General features: G+C 43.1%; 2 protein-coding genes across 2 annotated transcripts in view; both read left to right on the top strand.

The window, feature by feature from the left end:
* Window positions 1-289: 289 nt before the first annotated feature.
* On the top strand, window positions 290-8,569 carry FKBP14 (FKBP prolyl isomerase 14). The gene is made up of 4 exons (XM_030944122.1): window positions 290-722; window positions 3,484-3,635; window positions 6,252-6,379; window positions 7,685-8,569. Exons 1-4 carry the CDS (start codon window positions 514-516, stop codon window positions 7,841-7,843), a joined length of 648 nt encoding a protein of 215 aa, XP_030799982.1. The 5' UTR covers window positions 290-513; the 3' UTR covers window positions 7,844-8,569.
* Window positions 8,570-21,378: 12,809 nt separating this feature from the next.
* Window positions 21,379-26,094, top strand: part of SCRN1 (secernin 1) — a 39,431-nt gene continuing 34,715 nt past the window's right edge. Inside the window, exon 1 of the mRNA XM_030969184.1 lies at window positions 21,379-21,428. The gene's annotated coding sequence lies outside the window, so the exon portion shown is untranslated. The remainder of the gene's footprint in view (window positions 21,429-26,094) is intronic.

Below are 26,094 nucleotides of genomic sequence, written 5' to 3'. Positions count from 1 at the left end.
AGCGCCGCAGCCGCGCAGCCACGGCACGGCCCCGCGGCGCTACGGCAGCGCAACCCGCGCTGTGAATCGCGGCCCGCGTGACCGGCGGGAGGGAGAGGCGGGCGCGGGGAGCAGACGCGGAATGCCCAGAGCAGGTGGCCTCCCGTGGCCAATCGGAACGCGCCCTCGCTGCGGCCGCCGCCCAATCAACGGCCGGCAGCGGCCGGCTCTATTGTGCGCGCGCTGCGCGGGGCTGCCCCGCTCGCCGGCGCTCCCGGAGCGCCCGGCCCGCCCACCCCCCTCGGCTGTTCGGGCCTGCCGATTGGATGGGCTGAGAGAAGGACAGGGACGCGTCCCAATGGGCGACAGCTCCTCCTGAGCTCGCCCTGCGGAGAGCCAATCAGCGAGCGCGACGCCTGTGCCGGGCCGTCGGGAGCCGGGACTGGCAGCGGTGCGCGCCGCTGCCACGTCGGACGGAGCGGCCGGGCTCGGGGCGCTGGATGGCGGCACGGTGAGAGCGGTGAGGCGGCAGCGATGGCGGCGGGGCTGCTGCTGCTCGGCTCCGCCCTGCTGTGCGCGGCGCTGGGCTGCGCGGGCGCGGCGCTGATTCCCCCCGCGCCCGACGTGAAGGTGGAGGTGCTGCACAAGCCTTTCCTCTGCCACCGGCGGACCAAGTGGGGGGACTTGATGCTGGTTCACTACGAGGGCTTCTTGGAGAGGGACGGATCCATGTTTCACTCGACGTAAGTGAGCGGCGTGTCTTTGGGCGAGCTGCTGGCTGAGCTTGCGTGGGGAAATACATACATACATACATATATATGTGTGTGTGTATCTATATATGTGTGTGTATATATATCTGTCTATATATGTATATATATACGTGTGTGTGTATATATATGTGTATATATATATATGTATATAATGCCTACAGTTGTGCGTGACCCTAAAGATTCCTTGACCCTTCACTAGTTCAAGTTGCTCAGAGCAGCCGCATCCGAGGAGCCTTTGAGCGCTGCTCAGGTTGCTCAGAGCCCCATCCAGCCTGGCCTTGAACACCTCCCGGAATAGGCTGTCAACAGCTTCCTTGGGCAGCCTGTTCCAGTGGCTTACCACCCTCACAGTAAAGAACTTCTTTCGAATATCTAATCTGAGCCTGCTCTCACTTTAAAGCCATCACCTCTTGTCCCGTCACTACAAGCCCTTTTTAAAATTGTATCTCTCCATCTTTCTTGTAAGCTCCCTTGAGGTACTGGAAAGGTACAATTAGGTCACCTGGAGCTTTTTCTGCACCAGGCTGAACAACCCCAGTTCTTTCAGCCTGTCCGCATAGGAGAGGTGCTGCTCCATTCCTCCAACAATCTTGGTGCACCTTCACCTTCTCTGGACTTGCTACTTTATGTGTATGTGTATATATATGTGTGTGTGTGTGTGTATATACACATACATACATATATATGTATAAATAAATAAATATACCTTTATTTATTTATTTATTTATTTTAATATAGGTGATCTCTTCTAGTAATGCTTTTCTGAATCCAGGCCTCTCACAGGGCTCCACAATCCCATCTGCGAATAGTTCTGTGAGGAGCATTTTGTCAGGGGGCAAGTGGTTTTTTGTTTGGTTGGTTTTTTTTTTACTCCTCCCTCCCCAAATGCCCAAAAGCAATGCATTAATGCCTTATTTATTTTGGGATAAAAGAGCTTAAATAACACTGCATAAACTGGTCATTGGGGTGCCTCCCACTGCTACCTGTTCTCAGAAAGTTTGGTGTGAAGCAGTGTCTCACAATGCTGTACAAGTTGATTACCAACAGTAAGGCCAATTTTCTTTCCCAAGGTTATAAAATAAATCTTACTTAGCGTTTGTTTTCTGGTCAGTCTGTAGGAAGTAGAGCCATGTGGCATTTCTTAAAAGATGGGGATGTTATGCATGGAGCACCTCTCCTGTGTGGAAAGGCTGAGAGAGCTGGCACTGTTCAGCCTGGAAAAGAAGAGGTTTTAGAGTGATCTAATTGTGGCTTTCCACTACCTGAAGAAAGATGGAGAGCGACTTTTTGCAAAGGCATGTAGTGACAGAACAAGGGGGGGACGGCTTCAAACTTAGAGCTGCTTTAGATCAGGTTATTAGAAAGAAAATTTTTACTCTGAGGATGGTGAGGCACTGGAGCAGGCTGCCCAGGGGAGTTGTTGACAACCCATTCCTGGAGGTGGTCAAAGCCAGCTTGGATGGGGCCATGAGAATCTGGTCTAGTTGAAGGCGTGCCCATGGCACAGGAGGCTGGAACTGGATGATCTTTAAGGTCCCTTCCAGTCAAACCATTTTATGATTCTATGATTTAGGTGCAGGTTTTGGTATGTGATCTCAGCGGTTTAATAGGTCTTGTGCTGCGCATAAATTTCTCTTTGGTTTCTAAAGCAAACTATTAGTTAATAAAAAAAAAGGTATACGAGTCCTTCCACTAGCGGCAGCACAATCACAGCTTTTCATTATTTTTTACCTGCCCCCGACCAGACAAGTCAACATACCAGAGCCACAGAAATGCAAATAGGAGGAAGAGCCAGAAATTCGAGGGAGTCTGCTAAGAGCCTGCAACGACTTGCTAATGCTGGATGTCCTGTGAAACATCAACGAAGTGTTAATAGTGGGAGACAGCAAAATATTCAAGTCTCTGCCGGCTGCCTGAAGGCTACTTTTGTATATGAAAAAAAAAGAGACAGTTTTGCATGTTTATGCTCTTGCAGACAATTCAACTAAAATCTCACTAATTTTCTCTTGTAGTTAACCTGCCTCTTTAAAAGGACTTCTAGCGACACACTAAAGTTTTTGCTGCTGACTAACTTCTGTAAGTGTTCTGTTTTCTTCTTAAACACCTCTCCTGCATGACTAGTAGATAGAGCTTTCAAATTCCTGGTCTGTTACTAGGGTGCAAGTAGTCCGGGTTGTACCATCTGGTTAAATCAGAAAAAGGTCTTGTCTCCCAAATCTAAAGTTGAATGTTTTGCATGCAGTTGTTTCTGTTTTTTCCTAGACTGTTATGTAGTTGCTTTGTTGGGGTTTTTTTTCCCCTAATGGCTTCTTTTGAAAGAGATGAGGCTGATGCTTCTGAGCATGTTAAAATGTATGTTGCTATGATGACCATGCTGGTCTGCGTGATTTGCAATTTACTATGGCCTTGACTGTAGATTTTTAAGAAAATGCCTTTTCTAGTCCGATCAGTTTCCAAGTGGAAGTGATCAGGGAAGTGGAGATCTGGGTTGGTTAGTGTTGTCATAGACACACGAGGTAAATGTTGTTTCATTTCTTTCCACTTCCCAAAGAACCTTGTCATGCAAAGCATAAGTTTTAAAGACTTTGAAAGTGTAGGTCTTTCATTTAGGAGGTGTCAAGGTGCTGAGTGGTGCTGTGTTTTTAACTGTATATCTACATTATGAGCATATTCCATCGGGCCTTTGTGGAACTCGGTGTTTAAACAGGAAGTGTTTTATTCCTTTCTTTTCCAGTCACAAGCACAACAATGGCCAACCTATGTGGTTTACACTTGGCATAAGGGAAGCTCTGAAAGGCTGGGACAGAGGGTTGAAGGACATGTGTGTGGGAGAGAAACGGAAGCTGACCATTCCACCAGCCCTTGCTTATGGAAAAGAAGGGAAAGGTAAAACATGTGAAGCACTCCCCTTGCTCTAATTGTTTCTCATCTCTGTATTTTACTGTTATTCTTGGCCTAAGAGAAAAATTGAGGGAATCAAGTGCTCTTTCTCATAAATTTGTTTCCAGCAGTAATATCCATTAAGTGGCTGTGTTGTGAATGCAGGGAAAAAAATCCCAGAAACTGATTGTAGCTGCTGTGCTGTATGTTCTGAGTGTCTTTTCTGTTAGTGCTGTGCTCAACAGAAGCACAACAGAAGCTCAGTGCCCCGCTTTTTCTTTTTGTTTTTTTAGTTGGGTTTTTTTTCTCTCTTCTTTTACAGTCAAGTGGAGGTGGTTGCTTAGGTAACAGTTGGCTTTTTGGCTGTTGGATCTGGTTTTGTGGCAATACTTCATGAATGTGCATGTGCAAGACTCGTTCTTGCTTTCAGGTTCCTTTTAGAACCCTAAGAAACACCTTGTACTGCTGCTCAACCAGTTCTTAGATGATACAGTAAGAAGTCACTGTTTATTCCTCCATATAGGGACATTAATTCTTTCTCTCTTACACCTGTTTTCAGTTTGGGCAGTGGTCCCTGTTATCCACAGTAAGATGCGCATGGGCAGTCACGTTGTCACCTACTGAAAATGCACTGACTGCTGTGCAGACAGATATAAACATCTCAACCTCTCTGAGGGTGTTTGGGCCTTTTCCTTTCAAATATTTCCAGATTCCTTTAACAGGAGGGCCAGATTTGGAATATGCAGTTAAGCAAGTGACAGCTTGAATGGTTCCATTTCTGCTTTATGGGATTTATTTTAGTTAACTTTTTTTGAGCAATTATTATGAGCAATTAATAATTTTAGCAATTATTTATGTCATGACAAGAGTTGCAACAAATGACCTACGGTAGTGGAAGGTTCCAAAGCAGAAAGAATAAATGTCGGGAAACGTACAGTCCATCCTGCTGCTGTTCTCTCCTACCACCATGAGACTGTTTTGGGAATGAGGACGGTTTGCATATCTGTGTCTTGTGGCCAGTAGGGCTGCACACAGGCTGAGGGCTCCATATTGCCTCATGCCAGGTACTATTCATACCTACAGCACACTTCATACTCTCCTTTATTAAATGTACCTGTTCAACACACATTTTTCTAGAAGCCCTGGTTTACAGTTCAAGATACAGTATTAGAAGTAATCATGTTTCTAGTAGAGAACAGGAACTTTGTGGTTGTCATTCAGTCTTTATGCAGAGCTCAGCTGTAAATTTTTCCACAAGAAGATGTGAAATGCTGCAGTGCTCATGTAGTTATCACAGGCCTAATTGTTTGATTAATATGTAAAGCACCGTAGTTGTTCTTCAAAGACTTGCAAGCCTCACCTCTGTGTTTAGTGCAAGAAGGTTAAACAGCTAAACACTGCTAACTGCGGTAAGAAATTACTTGCTTTAGGAAGACTTTGAAGTATTTGAGCATAATATGTTGCTATTTTCAAGTGATGCCCTTGAAGACGGAATTATTTCATTTTCTTCATGCTTTCCTTCAAATGCACATAATTTCACTAGCCTCCCACCTTGGTTGCTTTCTGACTCATCATTTGAGTCAGATGCCTTTTTCTGTAACACTCAAAAAATTACCTGTGTTTCAAACCCTAAACAGGGCACTGTGCCCTGTATTTCCAGAAGATTCTGCATGTTTTTTCATCCCAGAACTCTTCAAGCCTGTTTGTTGCTGCAGCTCAGGGTATATTTAACACCACAGCTCCAAAGTGGTAAATGTGGATTATTTTTCCCTGTCTTCTCAAGGCACAGAAATAATTTTTTGGGGTGCTGCTGTCCAATATAGGGATATATTTGGTGGTATTCAACCTGTCTCTGTATAAAGGAGCAAAGTGATGTGCTAAAAGGTCTTTGACAGTAGCTGAAGCCACCAGCATGAGGGCGTATCACATCTCTGTCAAAGCCAGTGACTGATGAATTGATATCCTTGAGGTGGGGTGGCATGGGGAGTGCTCTGTGGCACTGTTAGGAAGTTACCAGTCTGTTCACCTAGATCAAAAGTGATGTTGTGGTAACACAGGCCTTGTGATCAGGTTTGGGTACTTGGTTTCTGCTGTGTGTTTGGAAACAGCTCAGTGCTTTGTGCCCTGAGTCCAGAGGCTGCTGAGGGAGACCAGCATCATCCCCTCTGCAAGAGTTTTTCCAGTGGCAGAACAGCAAATACAAGGACTAAATTCTCCCTTCCTGCTGCTCTGTACTTTACTCTTGGCTGTAGCCTGTCTGACTGTACAGTCTCCTTTACTATTTTCCAGTTCATCTAGCTTTGGCCATGAGAGAAAAAAGATTCAAGAACATTGTTTGACAAACTTGTGATGGTAATTGCTGAATAAGAGCTTGCATCAGCACCTACTAGTCTCCAACAAAACAGTTGCATCTAAAGTTGCATTTATGCTGTAGGGGCTGCTCAGAGTCCAGGCTACAGGCTGACATGGTTGTGTCGTCACTGTTACAGATACTTGTCCTTGCTAGTTCGAACTGCAGGATGCTTTGAAATTATTAGACTTGCTGGACATTGCTCTGACACATGTGGCTTTTAAATGGCATTGAATATATACTTGGTTTTAACTTTTCTCCATTTTGGGCAGGAAAAATTCCACCTGAGAGCACATTGATTTTCAACATTGACCTTCTAGAAATTAGAAATGGACCAAGGTCTCATGAGTCATTCCAAGAGATGGATCTTAATGATGACTGGAAACTATCCAAGCAAGAGGTGAGTGGGTTATCTTTCTCTTGTGAGCAAATTTAACAGGATGGGAGAGTGGAAAAGAATGCACATCTATGCTACACTGCTCTGAGCCTTGCATCCTAGTGAAAATTCTGGACTGGAGGTTCAAAAGGAGCCTTGGTAAGCTGAGGATAGACATGTGACTCATGTGCTGCACGCTTGTGGAAGACTTGGATAAAGTAAAGCATCTTAGAAATAAAACCAGACTTCAGGGCTTTTTTGATTTAATTGCTGATTTATTAATAAACTGGGATCTCTTCTGCTGTAGGGCAATCCTATTTCGTTATGAAGGACATGTATTCAGCACTATTCACCATCTGTTTGCCTCTCATTTGCAAACTTCTGCTTTTTCAGCAAAAGTGATCCATGAGAAGCTAGTGTAAACCACTGAGTTCTTTTTGATTTGGGTCTGGTACCAGTTTACCAGACTCAGAAGGCTAATTAATAATATGTATGTATCAGACAGTCAGTTTGTGTAATGTCTGCATATTAGGAATGTAAGCATTAGCCCTAACAAATCCCAGAGACTGAAGTGATTAAAACAGACCTGAAACATGGCCCGTGGTTCTTATACAAGTGGTATCTGTTTAATAGATGAATATGTTGGTATTGTAATTTTTGTAGAAGGCTCTGTGATTCAGAACACTTCAGATCTCCTTAGTTAAACCTTAAAAACTTACTAAAAGCAATCCGATGTTGTTGAAAACACTGCTTACCATTACTATCTAGCTTAATGTAAGTAAGTGTTCCAGTGGTCTGTTTGAAACCTTGGGTTTAAAATCCTTAAGAAATCCTTGCATCCTTAAAATTTTTGAGACGTCTAGAAATCTTTTAATGTATTTCCCATTGGAGCAGCAAGCACTGAGATTGTGGACAGATTTCTGTATATATCTGGAGTGGCTGTTTACATGTACTGGGTTGTCAGGGTGCTAGAATGTGGAAAAGCTGTCTCTGACCAATTGGTAGCTAATAACTTCTGCCCAGCTATTTTTACTTTACTGTATAGACATCAAGACATCAGAAGACAGGCTGTCCTGACTCATTTTTTGAGTCAGATACCATAAAGGTATGGCAACAGCTTTGCTAGTTTTACCATCACTTCTATCACTAAAGACCCTTCATTCAAAGAGACTGCAGAGTCAGTTAGACAAGTATTATTCTGGCAGTGGCATAGGAGGGCAGGTATCTGTAATCTAATACCACCATCCTGAGCACAGCATCCCAGTTATGCTGCAGAAATCAATTCTTTCATAAGTCTGAAAATGTTCACTCTCACCTTTTGTCTAACAGGTGAAAATTTACTTGAAGAAAGAGTTTGAAAAGCATGGAGCAGTGGTAAATGACACCCAGCATGATGCTTTGGTTGAAGACATATTTGATAAGGAGGATGAAGACAGTGACGGGTTTATATCTGCAAGGGAATTCACGTACAAGCATGATGAGCTGTAGCAAGAAAAGAGTGGCATAATTTTTTTGGACACAAATAGCAGTGACTTAGACTGTCTGGTTCTCCTGTCATCTTAATTCTGTGCTTTGGAAGTGACAATTGCTGTTGGCAAAGAAACACTTTGTTTATATAAAAGAGAATTTCAGTTCGTTATGTACAAATCTTTTAAACTGTTTTAAAGTGTGAAAATGTTCCTCCTCGTATACAGTGAAGACTTGCACATCAGTGTTTTTAAAGTTTTGTATTAAATTATTTTTCTGAAATGAAACAAACTTTCCATTTATCATTCATTATGAATATCAAAAATCCAGTTCAGTGACTTTCTGTAATTTGTTTGTGTGCCAAGATCACTTTCAGCAGCTACCTTACGTATTACTTGTAGTCTGTGGCTTGATTACTTGACCTTCCTTCTTGAGTGTCACTGCTTAAAAAGCAGTTTGCTGACCTTGGGGTTTTTTTCTGCAGATTTTCAAAAGATGTAGTAGAAGGCATCAGCATCTCTGTATGGCTGAGAAACTGATACAAAGCTGAATGAGAAGAATGATTATCATGTGCTGATTTTGCCCTTCTAAAGGGAGAGTGTTACCACCCATGCCAATAATTTTCTGCATTTTTCATTAAATTTTGTGAACAAAGCAGCAGTTAAATGTCAGACTTTCACTTCTACTGCCAGCAACATTCTAGGAAACATCTGTAATTTTGAAAGCAGCAAGTTGTGCTGCAGTGCAGAGGTGGTGTCCTTTAAATGTACACACACATTTGTTTTGAAACTGAGACTTGGCATTCATCAGAAAAGCTCATACCTTTCTCTCACAATTTGAGGAGTGTCGAGCAGAATGTTACAAGTCTGAAGTTTTTCCTCTTTGCAGAAGAGAGAGAGTGTACTGACAGGAAGATCAGTATGGTCTGAAGAACAGTTTCCATGGGCTTGTCTGCAGCTGTGTAAGTGGCAGAACTTGTTTCATTGCCCCTTTGCAGCATTTTTCACAAGTAGTGCACAAGTGATTTGAACTTTCAATTAAAAAGTGAATTTTTAGAAAAAATGAGGTGTTAAGGTAAGTGTTATGGTGCTGTGTCTTTACAGAGGAGATCATTAGGATTTCAAACACAAAATTGGAGTTGAAAGATCTTTCTGGAGAAGACCTATTTTACAATTGTCCATGGTTTCTTAAATGAGAGGGCAAGGTATCTCAGGGACAGAATTTATTCTGACATCACTAACCTATGGGTCTATGAACACAGCCCTGTACTTGGAAATTGTTGCCCAAAGCAATGTAAGGATGCAAAGCAAATCCAGTTGTTTGAAAGTGAGATTGCTGCATTGCACTAACCCTTAACTACTGCAGACTGCATTCCAGGCTCTCAGTGCTGTACGTGTGTTAGATGTTTCCCTGCCATCTAGTGTTGCAACTGAGGACTAGGAGACTGCTTCATTGAACAGCTCAGCTGCAGAGGGGTGTGCAGAGAGGCTTGTCAATAGTGACAACTGGGGGCAGAAGAAAAGTTGTGAGGGTATGCAGCACTGGGCTGCTCTGTTTTGGTTGTCTTCCAGCATCTGACATTTTGTGGATGATGTTCTAAGTGACAGGAATTGCAACCATGTATTTTATTTTTAGTAACCTTAGGTCTCTTTCCTCAGTGATGCCATCTGCTTTTCTTGACCCCAATAAAACTTTTACTTCTAATGCTGTGAGTTTCAGTAAAATAGTGTAGGAAAATGTTTCCCTTCTGTTTTAGGCTCATTTCCTGCCCTTATTCTTTTATTGTGAAGCAATCATGAATAGTCACTACCTATTTAGCTGTTCTTACTGGTCATGGTTTTGCATATTGATATTTTTTTCTCATCACTTACAAAAAATCAAGCTTGCCTGACTTCAGTTTGCCCAAGGCTGGTTGCATGTTCTGTGCTGGCTGTCTTGATTTCCCCTACAGTCACTGGAGCACGGGGCAGCTCATTGCACGTGTGTTTATCTTGTGTTGAGATAGCTGCCTTCCCAAATAGAGTCTTTCTCTGTTGACTATGTGGGGAACCTAGACAATTACAGCCTAGGCCAAGGGAGGATTACAGATATGAAGCTGATCTTTAAGCCAGTCTTGCCTAGATGTGGGGACTGGCAGGTACCCAACCAGCTGAAGGGGAAATTGTGTGTGTGCTGCGGGGAAGAGAGAACTGAGGCTTTCATTGGGTGTGAGAGAGGGTTTTAGATCATTGCAGTGTTTACAACGTTCTCAAAACATCTGGCTGGGGAATAAAAGCATAAAAGAATGGAATAAAATTTGCCCATGTTACTGACCTAATATATTAAAAGTTAAGATTAAATAATGGGGTGCCAATAAGTGACTCCAGTAAGGGCCAGTTGTTTCTTTTGTATTAAATGGGAGTTTATAGTCAGTGACTGCTGTGAAATGTACATAGGCATAATCTTCTGCTTGGATTTTTAAAGCATTTCATAAAAATAACTTTCAGTGAACATAGAGTTATTTATTAATGCCAGCAGAGTGTTAAAGCTGCAAGGCCAAGATGCCTTATTTGGTGTTGTGTATAGGTTTATGCCAAATGAGAGTATGATTTTTCTTAGTAATTTGTTTGAGAGCTGTGTTAAATTCTGAAATTGAACTGAAAATGTTTTTTTTTTAAAGTGCAGATTCAGCAGCAGATTTGAGAAGTCACTTCAACTTGATTATCATTTGCTACCATTAAAAGTCCTCCTGTGAAGATGAAAGGCTTTCTTAGGTAGAAATAGCACTGCCTGTTTTAACCTCAATTGCATTTGCTTGTTAATCCACAGAACAAACTGCTGCAGTGCCAGCAGGAGCCAGCCAGCAACCTGCAGGACACCAGAGGCAGGCAGCTGCCTGTCCCCTGAAGTGGGGAGGAATATTGGAGCTTCAGTGGCACTCAGGAACATTTTGATAGCTTGTGTGTGCAGTGTGAGGTGTATTTCCCTGGAGAAACAAACCCTCACTGCCTATCTGTAAAACATGGCACTTGAAAAAGTGGAGAGGGTTCAAAACGGAGCACTTTCCTTCAGCATCCTATAGCCTTCTTCAAACATTTCTTGTTGGTTTGTGGTTATTTTGGAAAATATATGGTGATGTTTTTTAGAACTGCAGCCTGTCATTCACAGTCAGTACCTAACAATTACAGTGGGAGTTGCTGCCTTCTGTAGGTACAGAAGCAGCCTCCAGAGCACATTTTATTTGAAAATTCTTGATAAGCAATGCAGTGACACAAGAAAGCTTTTGGCAAATCTTCAGGAATGGTGCTTTAGTCTGAAATGTTTTTTAAAGTTTTCTTTCTTGAGATAAACTGACAAGGCAAACAGAATGAATCATTTTATTTTATCTTAAATCTTTTCAGTAACTTATGTCATAGAATTATAGAATCATTTATGTTGGAAAAGACCCTTAAGATCATCCAATCCAACTGTTAACCCAGCACTGCCAAGTCCACCACTCAATAATGTCCAAGTGCCCCAGCTAAATGTCTTTTGAACACCTGCCGGTGTTTCAGCGGTTCCTCCACCACATTCCTGGGCAACCTCTCCTAATGCTTGACAACCCTTTACGTGAAGAAATTTTTCCTAAAATCCAAGTTAAACCTCCCCTGGTACAACTTGGGGATGTTTTCTTTTGTCCTGTGCCTTGTTACTTGGGAGAAAAGCCCTACCCTCACCTCACTACAACCTCTTGTCAGGCAGCTGTAGAGAGTGAAAAGGTTTTCCCCCCTCAGCCTCCTTTTCTCTGGGCTAAACACTCCCAACTCCCTCAGCCTCTCCTCATCAGACTTGTGCTCCAGACCCTTGAGCAGCTTAATTCCCTTTTCTGGATGCACTCTGGCACTTCAGTGTCTTCTGGTGACAGGCCCAAAACTGGACACAGGGTTTGAGCTGCAGCCTCCCCAGGGCTGGGTGCAGGGGGACAATCACTGCCCTGGTCCTGCTCGCCACACTACTGCTGATAGAGGCCAGGATGCCAGTGGCCTTTTTGGCCACCAGGTCACACACTGGCTCATGTTCAGCTGCTGTAAACCAGCATTCCCAGGTGCTTTTCCTCCAGGCAGCTTTCCAGGCACTCTGTCCCAGCCTGTAGCACTGCCTGGGGTAGATGTGACCCAGCATTTGGGGGTTGAATCTCATTCAGCTGGAGTCAGCCCATTGATCCAGCCTGTCTAGATCCCTCTGTAGAGCATGTCCTTGTGCTGCCAGGAACATCCCAAGCATAGGGTGTGTTTTGGTATTATGGTGAGTATGATATGTTAGAGAGTCATAAAGTTCCAGTGTTAAGTACATATTGAACAAATTGCTGCCATAATTTCTTCTTCATGATATCTTAAATGACAGTGATACATAGTTGGGTTCCTGAGTACTTGGGTGTAAAAAATAGGTTGTACAGGTTGGCCTTTAAATTACTTTTGTTGTAGGTGTTCCCCACATCCCATCCTTTATGCTGTTATAGATACAAGGTGATCTATCCCTTGATCCAGAAATCTAGTTTCAGATGCAGGTGAGTACCAGCAGGATTGGGAAAGCTCACTGCTTTGGGGCATTCTGAGAAAAGACACAAAGCTAGGGAAAATGTCAGAGAGAGTGGGATTATGTAGAGGGATGTGAGAAATGCAAAAAGATTTTCTTTCCTGGATCCTTTGGCATCTGGTTAGTTGGAGGAAAGAGCACTGGCAGCCACTGTTGTAGGGACTGCAAGTAATAAGGCTAGTAGTTCCTGTTTTGGCTTTGATTAGAACTGCTTTGGACAGTTCCTATATGGAATTTAAGGCAAAATTTAAATTAACACTTCTAAGGTTTGTTAAAAGAGTTTTCAGAATGGTATGTTGAGTTTACTTCTTGAAAATACATTGGCCTCATCATAGAGTTTTTGCAAAAACCCGCAAAACACACTACCCCAAACCCCTTAATTTGTCTTCAATTGTGAATTGTTTTTGGTAACAGGAAATAGATCAAAACTGCTTATATTTGTATAATCCTGGATAATTTTAGCTTCTCTTGAAAGTTAATCATAATGCTGACATTCTGTGTCCTAGTTTTCTCCTGGTTCATAGGAAAAACAACTCTCTGACAAAATAAAGATCTTTCTTTAGCTATACTGCTTCTGTTTTCATGCCTGTGCTTGATTATGTCAACAGTTTCACACAAGAAATATAATTGACAATCTCAGTGGGAGGTTGTATAGGGACAAGAACTTGGTTATCATCTCTTCCAGCCTGGAGGGGATTCAGATGGAGGCTCCTACTGCATCACTTTTCTTCCTCCCAGGAATTTTCGTTCCAAAATGATTGGTTTAGCTAGGGGTTGTACCTGCTCAGAGAACATGCGGTATTTCTGTTGAATCAAGTAAAAAAAGTAGGAGCTTGGTTTCTCTGAGAAAGTTGCCATGACAAAGGATAATTTGCAACATGGCAGATAAATAATTTTTTGCAAATTTTCTGAAGGTCATGTTCCTTGTAGGCTTGAGTTTCTCCAAAGTGATAATTTTTTTTTCTTTTTACTTTTTTTCCCCTTTTCTTTTCTTATAACTGCTTTGCATCTCCATTAGGTTAACAAGGATGAATCCACTTTTAAATGTTAGGGTCTGACTGCAGAAATCCAGTGGAGCCAACTCTTCAGAGCTCCCCAAATCCTACCTATGTTTTCCTCTAAAAAGTCTGAGGCTGATGCCAACTACCATTAAGAGCTGCTCTTCATTTTAGACACGATGCTTCTAATTTCTAGTTTGTGTCATGACCTGCATAAGGAGATTAAATGATGCAGGATAATTGATTCCTCATCTGGGATTCAGACTGGAAGCATTAAATCAATCCTGTCCTCTTTCATGTTTTTGCCATTGAAATTTCTTTAAAGCAGTTATGTTTCCCTTTCTGACACTTTCCCTGACTATGGAACTAGATAATACCTATTTTTTTTTGTGTGTGTGTGTTTGGCCTGCTCTCTCTCTGGGAGTAAATAGCAGAGTTTACCTCTGGTCTCTCTAATCTGCTGGGATATCTCTTTAGAGAATAGGTTTTCATTCCACAAATGCAATACAAAATGGTTTTGGTGAACTTGTGTCCATCTCTGGGTATGGACTAATTGTAGTTGGAAGAAAATCATGACCTGCTGGATTTTACTCTTAGTAACACTAACCACAATACTTAAGAGAGACAAGACTGGTGGCGTTCCTTCATTTTTACAGAAGGTGAGAATTTACCTTTGCATCCAGTATCTCAGCCCTTATGATGTACCATCATGTCTGTACTGCGGCTGTCACTACCAGCAGCTGGGTTAAAACCTGGGCTTTACTTGGACATCATGCTGTGCCGTGCACTCTTACCAGAATAAATCATGTGAGGTTCCATTTTCTTCATGCAGGAAAAGCTGAATCTTTACTCACATAACTTATTTTATACATTTTTCACAGACCTCGTACGCAACATCTATTGGCTGGTAGTTTTCTTACTTCATTTATTGGACAGAAGGGGATTTGTGTGTATGTGCTAAAGTTCAGGTTGTTTACATTTTTCTTCTGTGGGTTCTCATGGAACAGCTCTAATGTTTATGCAGGTGCACTTATTTTTCACCCAAGAATAGGTTGTCAGAGTAAAGAACTATTCATACCAAGATTGATTTCACAATGGAAACTTGCAATGTACTAGCTGCACTTAGAAGAAATGACAGGCTAGCTATTGATTTAATAGAGCAGGCCTGATTTTATGAGACCTTTCTTTTATAATTTTTCTACCTGTCTGCAACACACTCTGACATAATCCAATGCTCCACCTCTGCAAAACTGTCTGAAGCAAAGCTCCCAGACACATGGTGCTCACCTTGCACTGACAAACAAGCACAAATTGCAGTGGGAGCACGCCTGGAGCAGAAGCAGCCAATGCTCCCATGCCTTTAGGAGCACATTCTGCTCCTGCCAACCCAAGCCCAACTCACCATGGCACCTTTTGAAACAGCCACAACCTGCACCCGAACGCAGTGCTGGGGCTGTGTGGGGTGGGCTCTAGGTGTGATCTGCCAGACCTCTGCTGGCTTTGGACCTTCACACCTTGTTTCCTGAGCAAGCAGCTGTCAGTGGGATGTGTCAGAGCCTCAGGACAGACTGGAGTGGCAGCAGCTGTGAGAGTCTGTCTGAAATATCCTGCATTTTTGCCTCACGATTGTCATGAGCACCGAAAAGCTAAAACCAGCCAGTGGAGGGGGGAGTTATGTGCCTCTTAGCTCACTGTTTCCATAGGTGTTATCTGTTATACGCCACGCTGAACTTGAAGGGACATTCTGCCCTTTTCTGAACAATGGACCTGGACTTTCTCCCCACCTCTTGGCCTGGCTGGTTTGAGCTGTGGGGGTGGCCCCTTTTCCAAGAGAAGACCCCTCTCGCCTGCCTTCAACCATCGTGACAGACGAGCAGAGATGCGGGCCTCTTCATCAAGGGATCAAGACAAGAACCCCCTGTGCAAAGAAACCCGCCTTGCACCTTCTTCCAGAGACTGGGACTGAACCTCACCCAACTCGGGGGAGGTGTGCAGTGGGGGGCGGAAGGCTGCCCAGAGTAAGCGCAGGTGCGAGCACTGAGCCATGAAAACAATGGTTCTCGCCGGTTGCTTGGCTTGGACTTTGTGTACCCCCCTGTTCTGTACTTTCCCCCACTGAAGACCGTTGTTTCGGCTGAGAAACCACCTTCCTTCCCCCAGCGAAAGATATTATAACAGGGGTCCAGTTCAGCCGTGCCTTTGAGATCTCCCGGGACGTGGCCTGGTGAGCTTTCGACGGCTGAACCTCGAAGAATAAAAGCAGCACCACGTTTCGGTAGCTATACCCATCCCCCTCTTTCCTCCCTCTTTTCCTTATCTTCTCCTTTTTCCCCAGCTTCCCCTCACCAACGCATTTCTGTTGCGGTCTTTTCAATAAAACTGCATTTGCTGATTTTGTTACTGCAAATCCCCTGTGCCTTTGCTGGTTATTTTGCACCTTAAAATCACCGCGTCACCCATTCACTGGGACGGATCGCGACAGCAGCCAGGCTCATGCTGTCACACCAGTAAAGCTACAGACAGGCTTGGAGAAAACACCAGGGCCCTTGGGCTGGCAGGGAGCAGCAGAGAAGATAAGCAGGGGAATATCTCTCCATATCATCCACTTTTTCTTGGCTGATATCCACAGCAAATATGAGGAAGTTTAAAAACTCCTGGGTAATTTATTATTTACATTTCTCTGTTAAAATATGTACATAACATGCAACAGCATGAAACTTACACTACAGTGTGAGCTTTCTAATTTTGACCATCTATTAATTACTATCTTCCAGTTGTACCTTGTGGATAAGGCCATTTATGCAAACATGGACTCTTTTATGACAGAGATACTCACTTGTGAACATTTTAGAAAACACATTTTTCCTATCCTTTTGGAACTACAGGAGCCAAAAGCACTTGTTTTATCTTAGTTAGAAATATTTCTGTTATCAGCCATCTCTTCTTACCTTGCAGCTATCTACCCTTCCATGAATAAGGAAAATGGCTCCATCCATCATAGAAAGAGTTTTTGGAGTCAGAACTCCTTGAAAGCATATTACAAAAAACCAAAACTCTCCAAGTTTTAAGTCTGTTGAAAAATGGAATACTGGAAAATGCTGCAGCAAAAACATCTGTAGCCCAGGAAGGACATGCCACTGCTCACAGTCCCCTGTGAATGATATGTATGGAGGAGAGAAAAGGTTGCTGACCCATACATAACTTCTAGGAGTACTCAGCAGACCTGTTGCTGTGGTTACTAACCAGAGCCTCCCCTGAATGAGTGCTATTTGCACTGCACCAGATAAGTCTGATAAGTCATACAGGGGATTTTGCTGTCCCTTGTGTTACTGTCTGATCTTTTCTCCAAGTGCTATGATTTAGTTTGCAGCAATTCACATACAGATTATTTAGCCATGACACACTAATATAAGACATGAAACTGCTGCAGGTGTGCAGTCACTTTAACTCCTGTATCACCCATATAACACCAAGAATGTATTTTGTCTTATGTATTGATGTTCACATTGCTGCAATTTGATGAACAATGCTAAGCTGAGAAAAAACCCTATGCCTGAATTTTAATAAAAATTTAATAACATAGTTACTGTAGCACATTTATTGCAGAGGGAAGTGAGATGACTTTTGCAGTTCATTGGCCAGCTACAAGCATTTCTGTACAGGCAGCATCAAAAACCATGAAGCACAGATGAAGATAAAACATGTTCATTGCATAAGAAAGTAATGCTCTTGCCTCTGTATTTTATGCTACTTCACTGTCATTACTGCCTTACCCTCTCAGGATGACAGTCCATCTGCCTGGACTATTTATTATTATGAGTCTTTAGCTATTGTCAAGTGCTTTAGCCTCACTGTTACAAGTGGCATTCTAACACAATAAAAAAGCCAATAATAATAAAAAATGTGTCTTGTGATACACTTCAGAGTTACAAATATAAATACCCTGTCCCAGATTTCTGTGAATTAAAGTAAGGAAAACAACAAAATTTATGAAAACCAAGCAAGAGACTGATGATTTTTTGATACAACATTACTGCAGGAGTAGGCAACCTTCTTGACTGGGCAATGGAGCAGCTTGGTTGGTGGTTCAGTGGTTGGTTGTGTAGTTCAGTGCTGCTGTGCCTAACAGGTTTCTGGTCACTGAGAGTGCTGCAGCACGCCTGGAGTCCTTGCAGCACTGTGTCCCTCTCACACTGAGGAGTCGTGTTCTGCTCTGTCACTTGTGTAACAGAGATATGAATCACCTTCTGTGGTGCATGAGTAAGAGCTCAGCATCTAAGCCTGCTGATGTGCCTACAGTCACTTTTTATGTACAGCTGCAGCCATTTCCATAGATTAAACTTCAATGGTATAATTGGATGAAGAGGCTGTAGCCAGGATTTCTCCTATCTTTTTCATTTTGAACATTCACAGAACTCAGCAAGTGACATCTTTATTTTACATCATAATCCAGCACCTGCCACCCTTCCATCCTTTTTCTTTGTTATGGGTGGAAGCTACCTTTAGTGTAGGAGAATTACTCTCAGTTCTCTGGTCCAGTCTTCTGTCTATACAAAATACCCCAAAACACCCAAGTGCCATTGACACTTCTTGCTCTTTAGGTTCATTCTATGACATCAGTTGAATTTACTGGCCTATGATGTAACTATCATCTAGGTCTCATAGGCATTTTCAATGTTACTTACTCTTCTGTATAAAAGGAGCTCTTTTCCCGTAACTCACTGTAAAAGGAATAATTTAATTTAATGCCTTCATGGGTATAGGCTTAGATTGCCTTTAGCAATCAAGTGCATTTCTTCTGAACAACCCAAGTTCATCTGATTTTTAGGTATTCCAAATCAGTGTTCCACCAGACATAAACACAACTAAGGTGGTGCCCTGAAATCACAAAAATGAATACCAAGCTTTTCTTGGCTGTACTACCCTTCCCCCAAAATCTATCATTTTAAGCATCTTAATATAATTTCAACACTTAGATGGTATTTTCTACCATCTATATTAAGTCAACTTCTCTCCAAAACATAGTTTATTGAGAAAACTAGTCCCATCTGCTCTGTGTCTGCATGGCTGCTGTCTTGAACTTGCAGAGGAAAATATTTTGGAAATGATGAAACAGAGATTAGTGCTGCAGCGTCTTGATGATTTTGGGGCACTAGTTCTGCTGAACTAGCTTTGATCTCCAACTAAGGAGGTGGTTAAAGAAAACCAAAAAACACTGTAACTTAAGCTGTATATTTCAGTGTCTGCCTTTTGTTCTCTTCCTTTCATATATAAAACATGGAACAAAGATTCATTGAAATTGTCTTTTCTAAAGAGGTGTCCTTCCTGCTCTTCTTCTTTCATTTTGCATCCCATTTGAAACCAATCTTTTACAAAAGAAAAAAACATTTATAAAATCCATACATTCTGCTGTTATGTTTTTAAAGAGAAAATAATCAATAGATAGGCATTGTGGCTTTCTCCTAATTATTATAATTCTGTATTTTCTGTTTACTCAGCAATCTCCATTCAAAGACTTTAAAGATGCAGCTCTGAGTAAATGCTCTCCCCATTTCTTGTGTGAGGTAATTTAATTACTGTGAGGCTACAAGATTTATCCAGAGCCAAGCAGCAAGCTTATGGCAAAACAGCATACACCACAGGCTCTCTTGATTCCCAGTACTATGCTCTAACCACTCATCCTTGCTGCTTTGCACAGTTCATGACAGCTTACACAGAAAGGAAGCATCAAGGATTTCTGTGTTGACAGTATGTAATCATTCTGTAGACAGTCTAATAATTCTTAGGTAGATTATACTCAGCCATAATCATCTCCAGTGTAATTAGAGAAGAGACTTAGTCATCTAAGTGAGCATAATATAGGTAATATAAGTGGTGTGCAATAGGATATAATCTGAACCCATTTCTAAATTGCACCTGCTCTTTTCATCAGCTGTCTTTCTGATTCTAAGAAGTAAGCTGCCTGTGACGCAGTTCATCCTTGATGTAACTCCAGAGCAAGGAATTTGGGTTGTTATGTTCAACTGAACTTGTTACAATTAAATTGGTATAAAGTCCTCAGCTTTTCAGTGATTCAGATCACTTTTCAATCATATATCCTAAGCAGGACATATACAGTAATTTTCTGTTGTAAAACACATTGAAATGTAATTCTGATGGAGCAAAACTGATATCAGAGGAAAGCAAAGGTTTTGCTTAAAATATATAATGGAAACCCTTAGAGTATGAAGGGCTTCCGTGTTGCTAATGATCAGCTCAGCTTTTTAATCAAAAGCACTGAGCCCAAGTAGTCCCTATTCAGGCTACTGACATACCCCGAAAGGTGCAATGCCACAGTGTTTCACATTCACTGAGACTGGGAACAGCAAACTATTTTCTCTCTTAGTTACATAATGAAGCTGCAACTTTTGATCTGCATTTAAGTTTGACAGCAGCAGTGTCCAATGCTTATCCACAATTTCTGTACAGATGCAGACCCGCAGTGCTGTTTGTGGTGATGAGAGGAAATTCTTTTTGGTGCATAGAGTTTCAGAATTTTTCCTTCTATATTTTCTTTAAATGTGCATCATCCCATATGCAGATTCTGTCTGTCTTTTTGTTTTCTCTTTAGCCAGGTTTTTGTTTTCTCTTTAGCCAGGTTACTAAACCAGATCTAACAGGCAGTGCAATATTTAAGTGGTATAGCTTTACCAACCTATCATACTTGCTTCTTTCTGCTCTCCCGTTGAAATACTCTAGTTTGTAATGCTCTTTAATATCTCTACTGGCTCATCCTTGCCTCTCTGACCGTTTCCCCCTGCTTCCTTTTAACCTTCCTATCTTCTCATCAAACATACTTGGCAGTCTCTTCTGCACATTAAGTGCCTGGTTTAAGGCAGGAATTGGTGGAATGTGCAGCAAGGTTCTTCTTCTCCTTGAATACAGAGATAGAAACATAAAGGTGCTGTCTTCTACCAGTACCATATGACCATATGTGTTAGACTGTATTTAGCAGTTTAACCATTTATGCAGGGACCTGCATGCTTATACTCAGCAGTTAAACTATTTTTACCTCTGCATGGAGGCACAGGTTGTGCGCTGAGGATGGAGCACAGAGGACAGCCCCATTTGGGCAAGTTTGGCAAGGAGGGCAGGCCATCTGCTCCACATGCCACGGCTGAGGGACACTGTGCTGTGAGTGGGGCCACCCTCAGAGGGACAGTGGGTGTTGCTTTGCTTTGGGCCTGCTGGTGCTGGTGCTGCTGCTGCATCCAAAGAGCTGAGAGATCCCTGGAAGTTCAGCTGCTGGAGGGGCTGGAGCCCACTGTGACACTCCACATGCAGCAGCAGGGAATTCCTCAGTCACGAACCATAGAATCACAGAATTCATTAGGTTGGAAAAGATCTCCAAGATCATCGAGCCCAACATTTGACTGATCACTTCCTCATCAACTAGGTCAACTAGACCTTGGTGCTAAATGCCAGCCCAGATGTTTCTTGAACATTTCCAGGGATGGTGACTTCCCCACCTCCCTGGGCAGCCCATTCCAATCCTTAACAACCCTTTCCTTGGGGATACTTCTGATGAGCTCATCTCCTCGGCTTGGCAAAGTCTGGAGAATTCCTTAGGCAGCGGTTTGACAGGTCAAGCAGGCAGCAGCCATATTTTAAAACTCCCAGTTCTCTTCCTAGAGTTACTTTTACGTGAGACAGAGGAACGCAAGTTAGTCATGAGACTAAAACTGAATAAAAAAGCCCCTGCTCTTTTGACACGCTCTCGGTCCTGAAGACGGGCTGAGGGACAACATGCCGAACGAACGCTGACGCCTCTCCGCAGCATCACTGAGCGGCTCGGGTGGGACGGGACCACAGTGGGACGCTCCAGGGCCATCCCAAAGCACGGGGCGCGGGCTCGGGCTGGCCGCTATCCGGAGCATCCCCGGTGCGGCGCGGCCGCAGCACGGTCGGGGCCGCGCCCTCCGCCGCCGGCCGGGACTCGGCGGCTGCGCGCGCAGGGGGCGGGGCCGGGGCGCCGCGGGGCCGAGCGGAGCGGGAGCGGCGGGAGCGGCGCTCAGGTACGGGAGCGGTGCCGGCAGCGCCGCGGGGCAGGGCGGCACCTCCCCATCGCCTCCCCATCGCCTCCCCATCGCCTCCCCGTCCCCTTCCTCCTCCGAGCGGCGCGGCCGGACGAGCGTGTCACTTCTCGGCGCAGGGGAAAGTGTCGGGGTCCGCGGGCAGCGACCTCCCCGGCGGGGCTCGCCCCGCCAGCGCCGGGCGGCGGCGGCGGACAGGGAGGGAAGCAAGGAGAGAGGGAGGCGAGCAGGGATGTAGGGGGGCAAGGAGGGATGTAGGGAGGCGAGGAGGGATGTAGGGGGCCAGGAGGGATGTAGGGAGGCAAAGCAGGAGGGAGCCGTGGGGGATGGCGCGGCAGGGAGCGGCGGGGCTGTCGCGGGAGGATGGCGCAGAGCCGCTCTCCCGGAGCCGGTGCGGGCGGGCGCTGTCCCCGCGGCTCCGCGCACCTGGCGGTCCCCGCGCCGCCGGGCGGGGTCTGCGCGCCTCCCGCTCCGGGGCTGCGCCGCCGCCTCCCCCGGGCCGGCGGTGCGGGGAGGGCTCAGTGCCGGGAGCTGGCATCTGCAGATGCTGTCCCCGGCTGTCCTTTGCCTTCCCGGTGGAAGCAAGGCTGTCCGGCCTCTCGTCTTCGCTGGCTGCACTCACTATTCGCGGCTGTTTTCCCTTCTGTTCTGTAAAGACGCGGCGAGGGAGGGTTGTTTCCCCCCATCTTTTTCTTGAAGGTGCCTTTTCATATGGTCACCTTGAAACCTAGATGCCTTCATGTGCCTTTCTAAGCATACTGTTACGCTCAGATAGGTAAGTGCTGGTTTCAGTCACTGATGAGCAGATAAACCTCCCTGCAGGTAGATGTATCCTACAAACTGACATCTCTATTTGTGCTACTGTAATAACGGTACGGTACAGGCTATGATTAATCTGCCTTAAAAAGAAAATTCTCCGGTACTGATAGTTAAAGGGGAAATAAATCATATTAAACCAGATTCTCAAATGGAAGGCAGCTTAGGGCCTTGACGCTATGAATGCACATGCTTGTAAATCTATCCCTATGAAAAAGTGTCACAGAACTGAGAAAAGCCATCCTTATGTGTAGGATATGAAACTTTAATAAACCCAGAGAAAATATTGTGCTGTAGTAAACTTGGTAAATTTTGTGATGCAATCTATGTGTCTGTACAAGCTAGTTTAAAAGATAATAAATACATGAACTTGTGTGAAGTGGAGTGACAGGCTGATTTGATTATAGACTACTACAGTTTCAACTATTGCTCTAAAAGCTGTTGTAGAATTAGTGATTTAAGGCACCTCCAAACATGCTTTTTGTTCATAATATGCACTCTAAATCTTCCAGCCAGGCAAAACAAAATCTTGAAAACCCTCCAATCATACTCTACTTAGGAAGTAGATTTCTGGCTACACGGGACTTTCAGCTTTTTTGAGGTGAACCAACACTGAAATTAACTTAAACCATTTATAATGCTGTAAGTAGCTTATGTCCCAGAGCTTACAGAAACAGTCTAAAAAGGCAGGTGTTGTATTGAGGCAAATGTGGTGGATGAAAATCCTTTATTGGTATCAGTCAGTTTTGTCCTCCCCAGAATAGTATTTTCAATGCTTAGAGCTTGAGATTTTTAAAGGTCTCTTCCAGTTTTGAAAGACATTTCTGGTAAAATGTCTTTCTGGTAAAACTGGTTTTTGTTTTTTTTTTTTTTTTTTTTTTTCTGGTAAAGTATGGCATGATTTAAGCTCCATTTATTTACTTATGCCAAGGTTGGTATCTTTGGTAAAGGGTGCTGAATTTGGCTCTCCACCCTCTCCTTCAGAAGCCATCAACTGTGGATTCTTTACGCAGCTTGCATGTTGGAAAGTTTGCTAGATGTTCAAAGCTTCTAGCAAGAATTTCTTTGTTACGAACTTGAAGAGTTGTGAAGATGGACATTGTCCCCATAGTGTATTTTTCTCTTTGCTGTGAATTCAGCAGATTGAGAAACAGAATTGCTGCCCAGACCTGCCTCTCTGTGAATGCCTGATTTCTGACAACGCGCTGTGTTACATCCTAACATTTGCAAACTCCTATCGATAGTGTTGCATTTTCTGGTTTTTGGGATATGTTTAAAACTACAGGGAGACTTCCAGCAAGCTACTTTGATGCTTTTTATGTTGCTCCTTGTTGACATAACAGTGTTGCTGATGTGAAATGACAGCAGTCAGCGTGCATTAGGCAGCTGTGAGGAGCTAGACAGCGTCCCTTGTGTGGGGACCGAGACCCGACCGAGGCGCAGAACGCGACTGAGCTGCATCCTCACAAACAGCAAAACTGCAGTCAGCAACTCCTCATTGTGAACTTGGGTGTTGCACAAAGATGCTTTAGATGCCAGCAGCCCCTAACAAGGGTCTGTGCCCCAGTGACAGGAGCAAGAGAGCAGGTGCTTCCCTACAAAATGGAGAGTGTTACAAATATGACCTTAAACTGCAGGCTGGGATAAGAGCCACAAAAGGGATGGAGTTCTGTGACTGCTTGGGGACTTAATTAAGAGCACTGACACCCACTCAGTGAAAAGTCTGTATAAATAATGAATTTTCCCTGTATGTGCAGCCTGTGATGGAAATGAGTCTGAAATCTGTTGTCTTCTGGATGACTGACCCTGATTTGTTTTTAAATAGAGCTATGTTTTCATTAACATAATTCAGATGACATGGGGCAAAAAATAAGATCCTGTCTTATTTTGAAAGATGCCTGCTTTGAAAGCCAGGACCTACTTTGGACATACAAGGGTGTATTACAGAATTAAAATAGAACTGGTTGCTCAAGGGATTGTAAACTTTTGTAACAGCTGAAGTCTCACCATTTGTTAGGACTTGAAGTGCTGAAGAATTTTAGAATGCTCATTTGATGGCCACTACCTGATTTTTTTTTAGACAGTCTAAAGCAATCTGGCAGCTGTTGGCAGGAATTTTCAAAATTTCCCACATACAGCAAGAGAAATATTTTCAATTCCTTCCAGGCCTATTATGCATTTGTTCAGTTAAATGACTGAAGGGAGCACACAGCTTAGTAGAGCTTTGACGTGCAACTTGATTTTATGCCTGTGTAGGGAATTGCTATTTCTCATAATTCAAAAATAAAAGTAAATTTTCTGGAGAAAAAGGCCATCCCAAATCCCTGACACAATGTTTGACCGTTTTGAGTAAATTCTTGAGAAATTTTCAGTATGTAGTTAATGTAAAAAGGAAAAGTCTTAAGCATGGCTTGTTAAATTTCAGCTACTGATCAAACTCCTCTTGGATATCTTGTCAGGCACAGCTTGGAGGGACAGAAACAATCACAGTAGGATGTGGCACCTTCAAGCAATAAATTGGCATCATCCATTGTTAGTTAGGAAAGAGCCGAACAATCTGACTTAGGTCTGATAATGAAATGTCCGAATGATAGGGACACAGGGATCTGGCATGGTTTTGTGCTTTATATTCAGGAACAGTCTCTGCTTTCTAATTTCTTAATACATGCAACCTTCCTCTTGCCTGATAAGTCATGCATTAAAACTGTCCAAATTGTCAATAAAAAAAGAAAAATAACCTTTCAGTGTTTCCTTAGATGGGAACAGTATTATTATTGTGCCTTTCAGTTTGCTGTCTTTGTTCTGTGCCTGCAGCTGAATGAATTTTGCTTTTCATTTCTGTTTTTGGAAGCACTGCTTTTCTGCAGGGTGCAGAGATCACATGTCTCTATGTGCATAAGATGCTGGGCTTGATTTGTAAATGGAAATACAAGCTTGTCTGAGGCACAAGAAACGTCTTAATTTCAAGTTAAAATACAGGTTGAAAACTAACAACTAAGCCCTGAACTAAGTTTTCACAATTGTAACAGAGCTTTCTTTTGCCACTCCATTTAAAATATGGAAGAGTTGAGAATAAATTATACATGGCCCATTCCATATATTCTTCCTTTCCTAATGAGAGAGCCTTGATCCAAATCTGAGGATCCTTGCTCATATGTTGGCTCTCTGTTTTTTATTGTAAATGTTTCTTGCAGATTAGTTCACTTACTCTTTCTGGGTGCAATGAAAACAGGTTTATTGAAATCTTTAAATGTTACTGAAATAGTTCAGCAATATTAGCACAGCTGGGTTTCTGTTTTATAAAAGCACAAAATATAGTGAGGAATAGTCATCCTTTAATACACAAAACCACATTATGTGTCTTCATAAAAGGTTTAATGTGCTCTCTGGACCTTAAAAGCAGCTCAAATATCTTTTGTAAGATTAATATTAAAGAAAATGCTGTCATCACCAGAATGTAGTCCAAACTTAGCAGCAAGGAGTTTAGCAGCCTGTATTTCTGCAACCTAAAGCACGTGCTGAAGACCAGCTTTAATCTGAAGAAGCCAAAGAAGTGAGGGCAGAAGGATCAGGCTATATGATCAATAAAACTGATGTTCTGACCAAACTGCTGTGGAGGTCTGAGATGAAACCCTAGTGTTGACACTACCACACTTGTTTTTGTGGACGCCTGTGCTGTCTTGAAAGCATTATGTTGATTATTACTAGCATTAATGATGGTACTATTAATCTAGGACATTAATAATCATAATATTAATCTAGGACAATCTCAGGTATGCTTGAAAAATTGGGAATTAGGAGAGGTTTAGTCTTCACCCTGTACAACACTTTG

This window comes from Camarhynchus parvulus, chromosome 2 (genome assembly GCF_901933205.1).
Source record: "Camarhynchus parvulus chromosome 2, STF_HiC, whole genome shotgun sequence".
NCBI lineage: Eukaryota > Metazoa > Chordata > Aves > Passeriformes > Thraupidae > Camarhynchus > Camarhynchus parvulus.
Note: the sequence above shows the minus strand (reverse complement) of the source record. Positions and strands in the feature narration are given on the sequence as shown.

Coding starts and splice junctions, on each gene's coding strand:
- FKBP14 (XM_030944122.1), top strand. CDS start 514: ATGGCGGCGGGGCTGCTGCTGCTCGGCTCCGCCCTGCTGTGCGCGGCG. Junction 723..3,483: donor GGATCCATGTTTCACTCGAC/GTAAGTGAGCGG, acceptor TTTCTTTTCCAG/TCACAAGCACAACAATGGCC. Junction 3,636..6,251: donor TTATGGAAAAGAAGGGAAAG/GTAAAACATGTG, acceptor CATTTTGGGCAG/GAAAAATTCCACCTGAGAGC.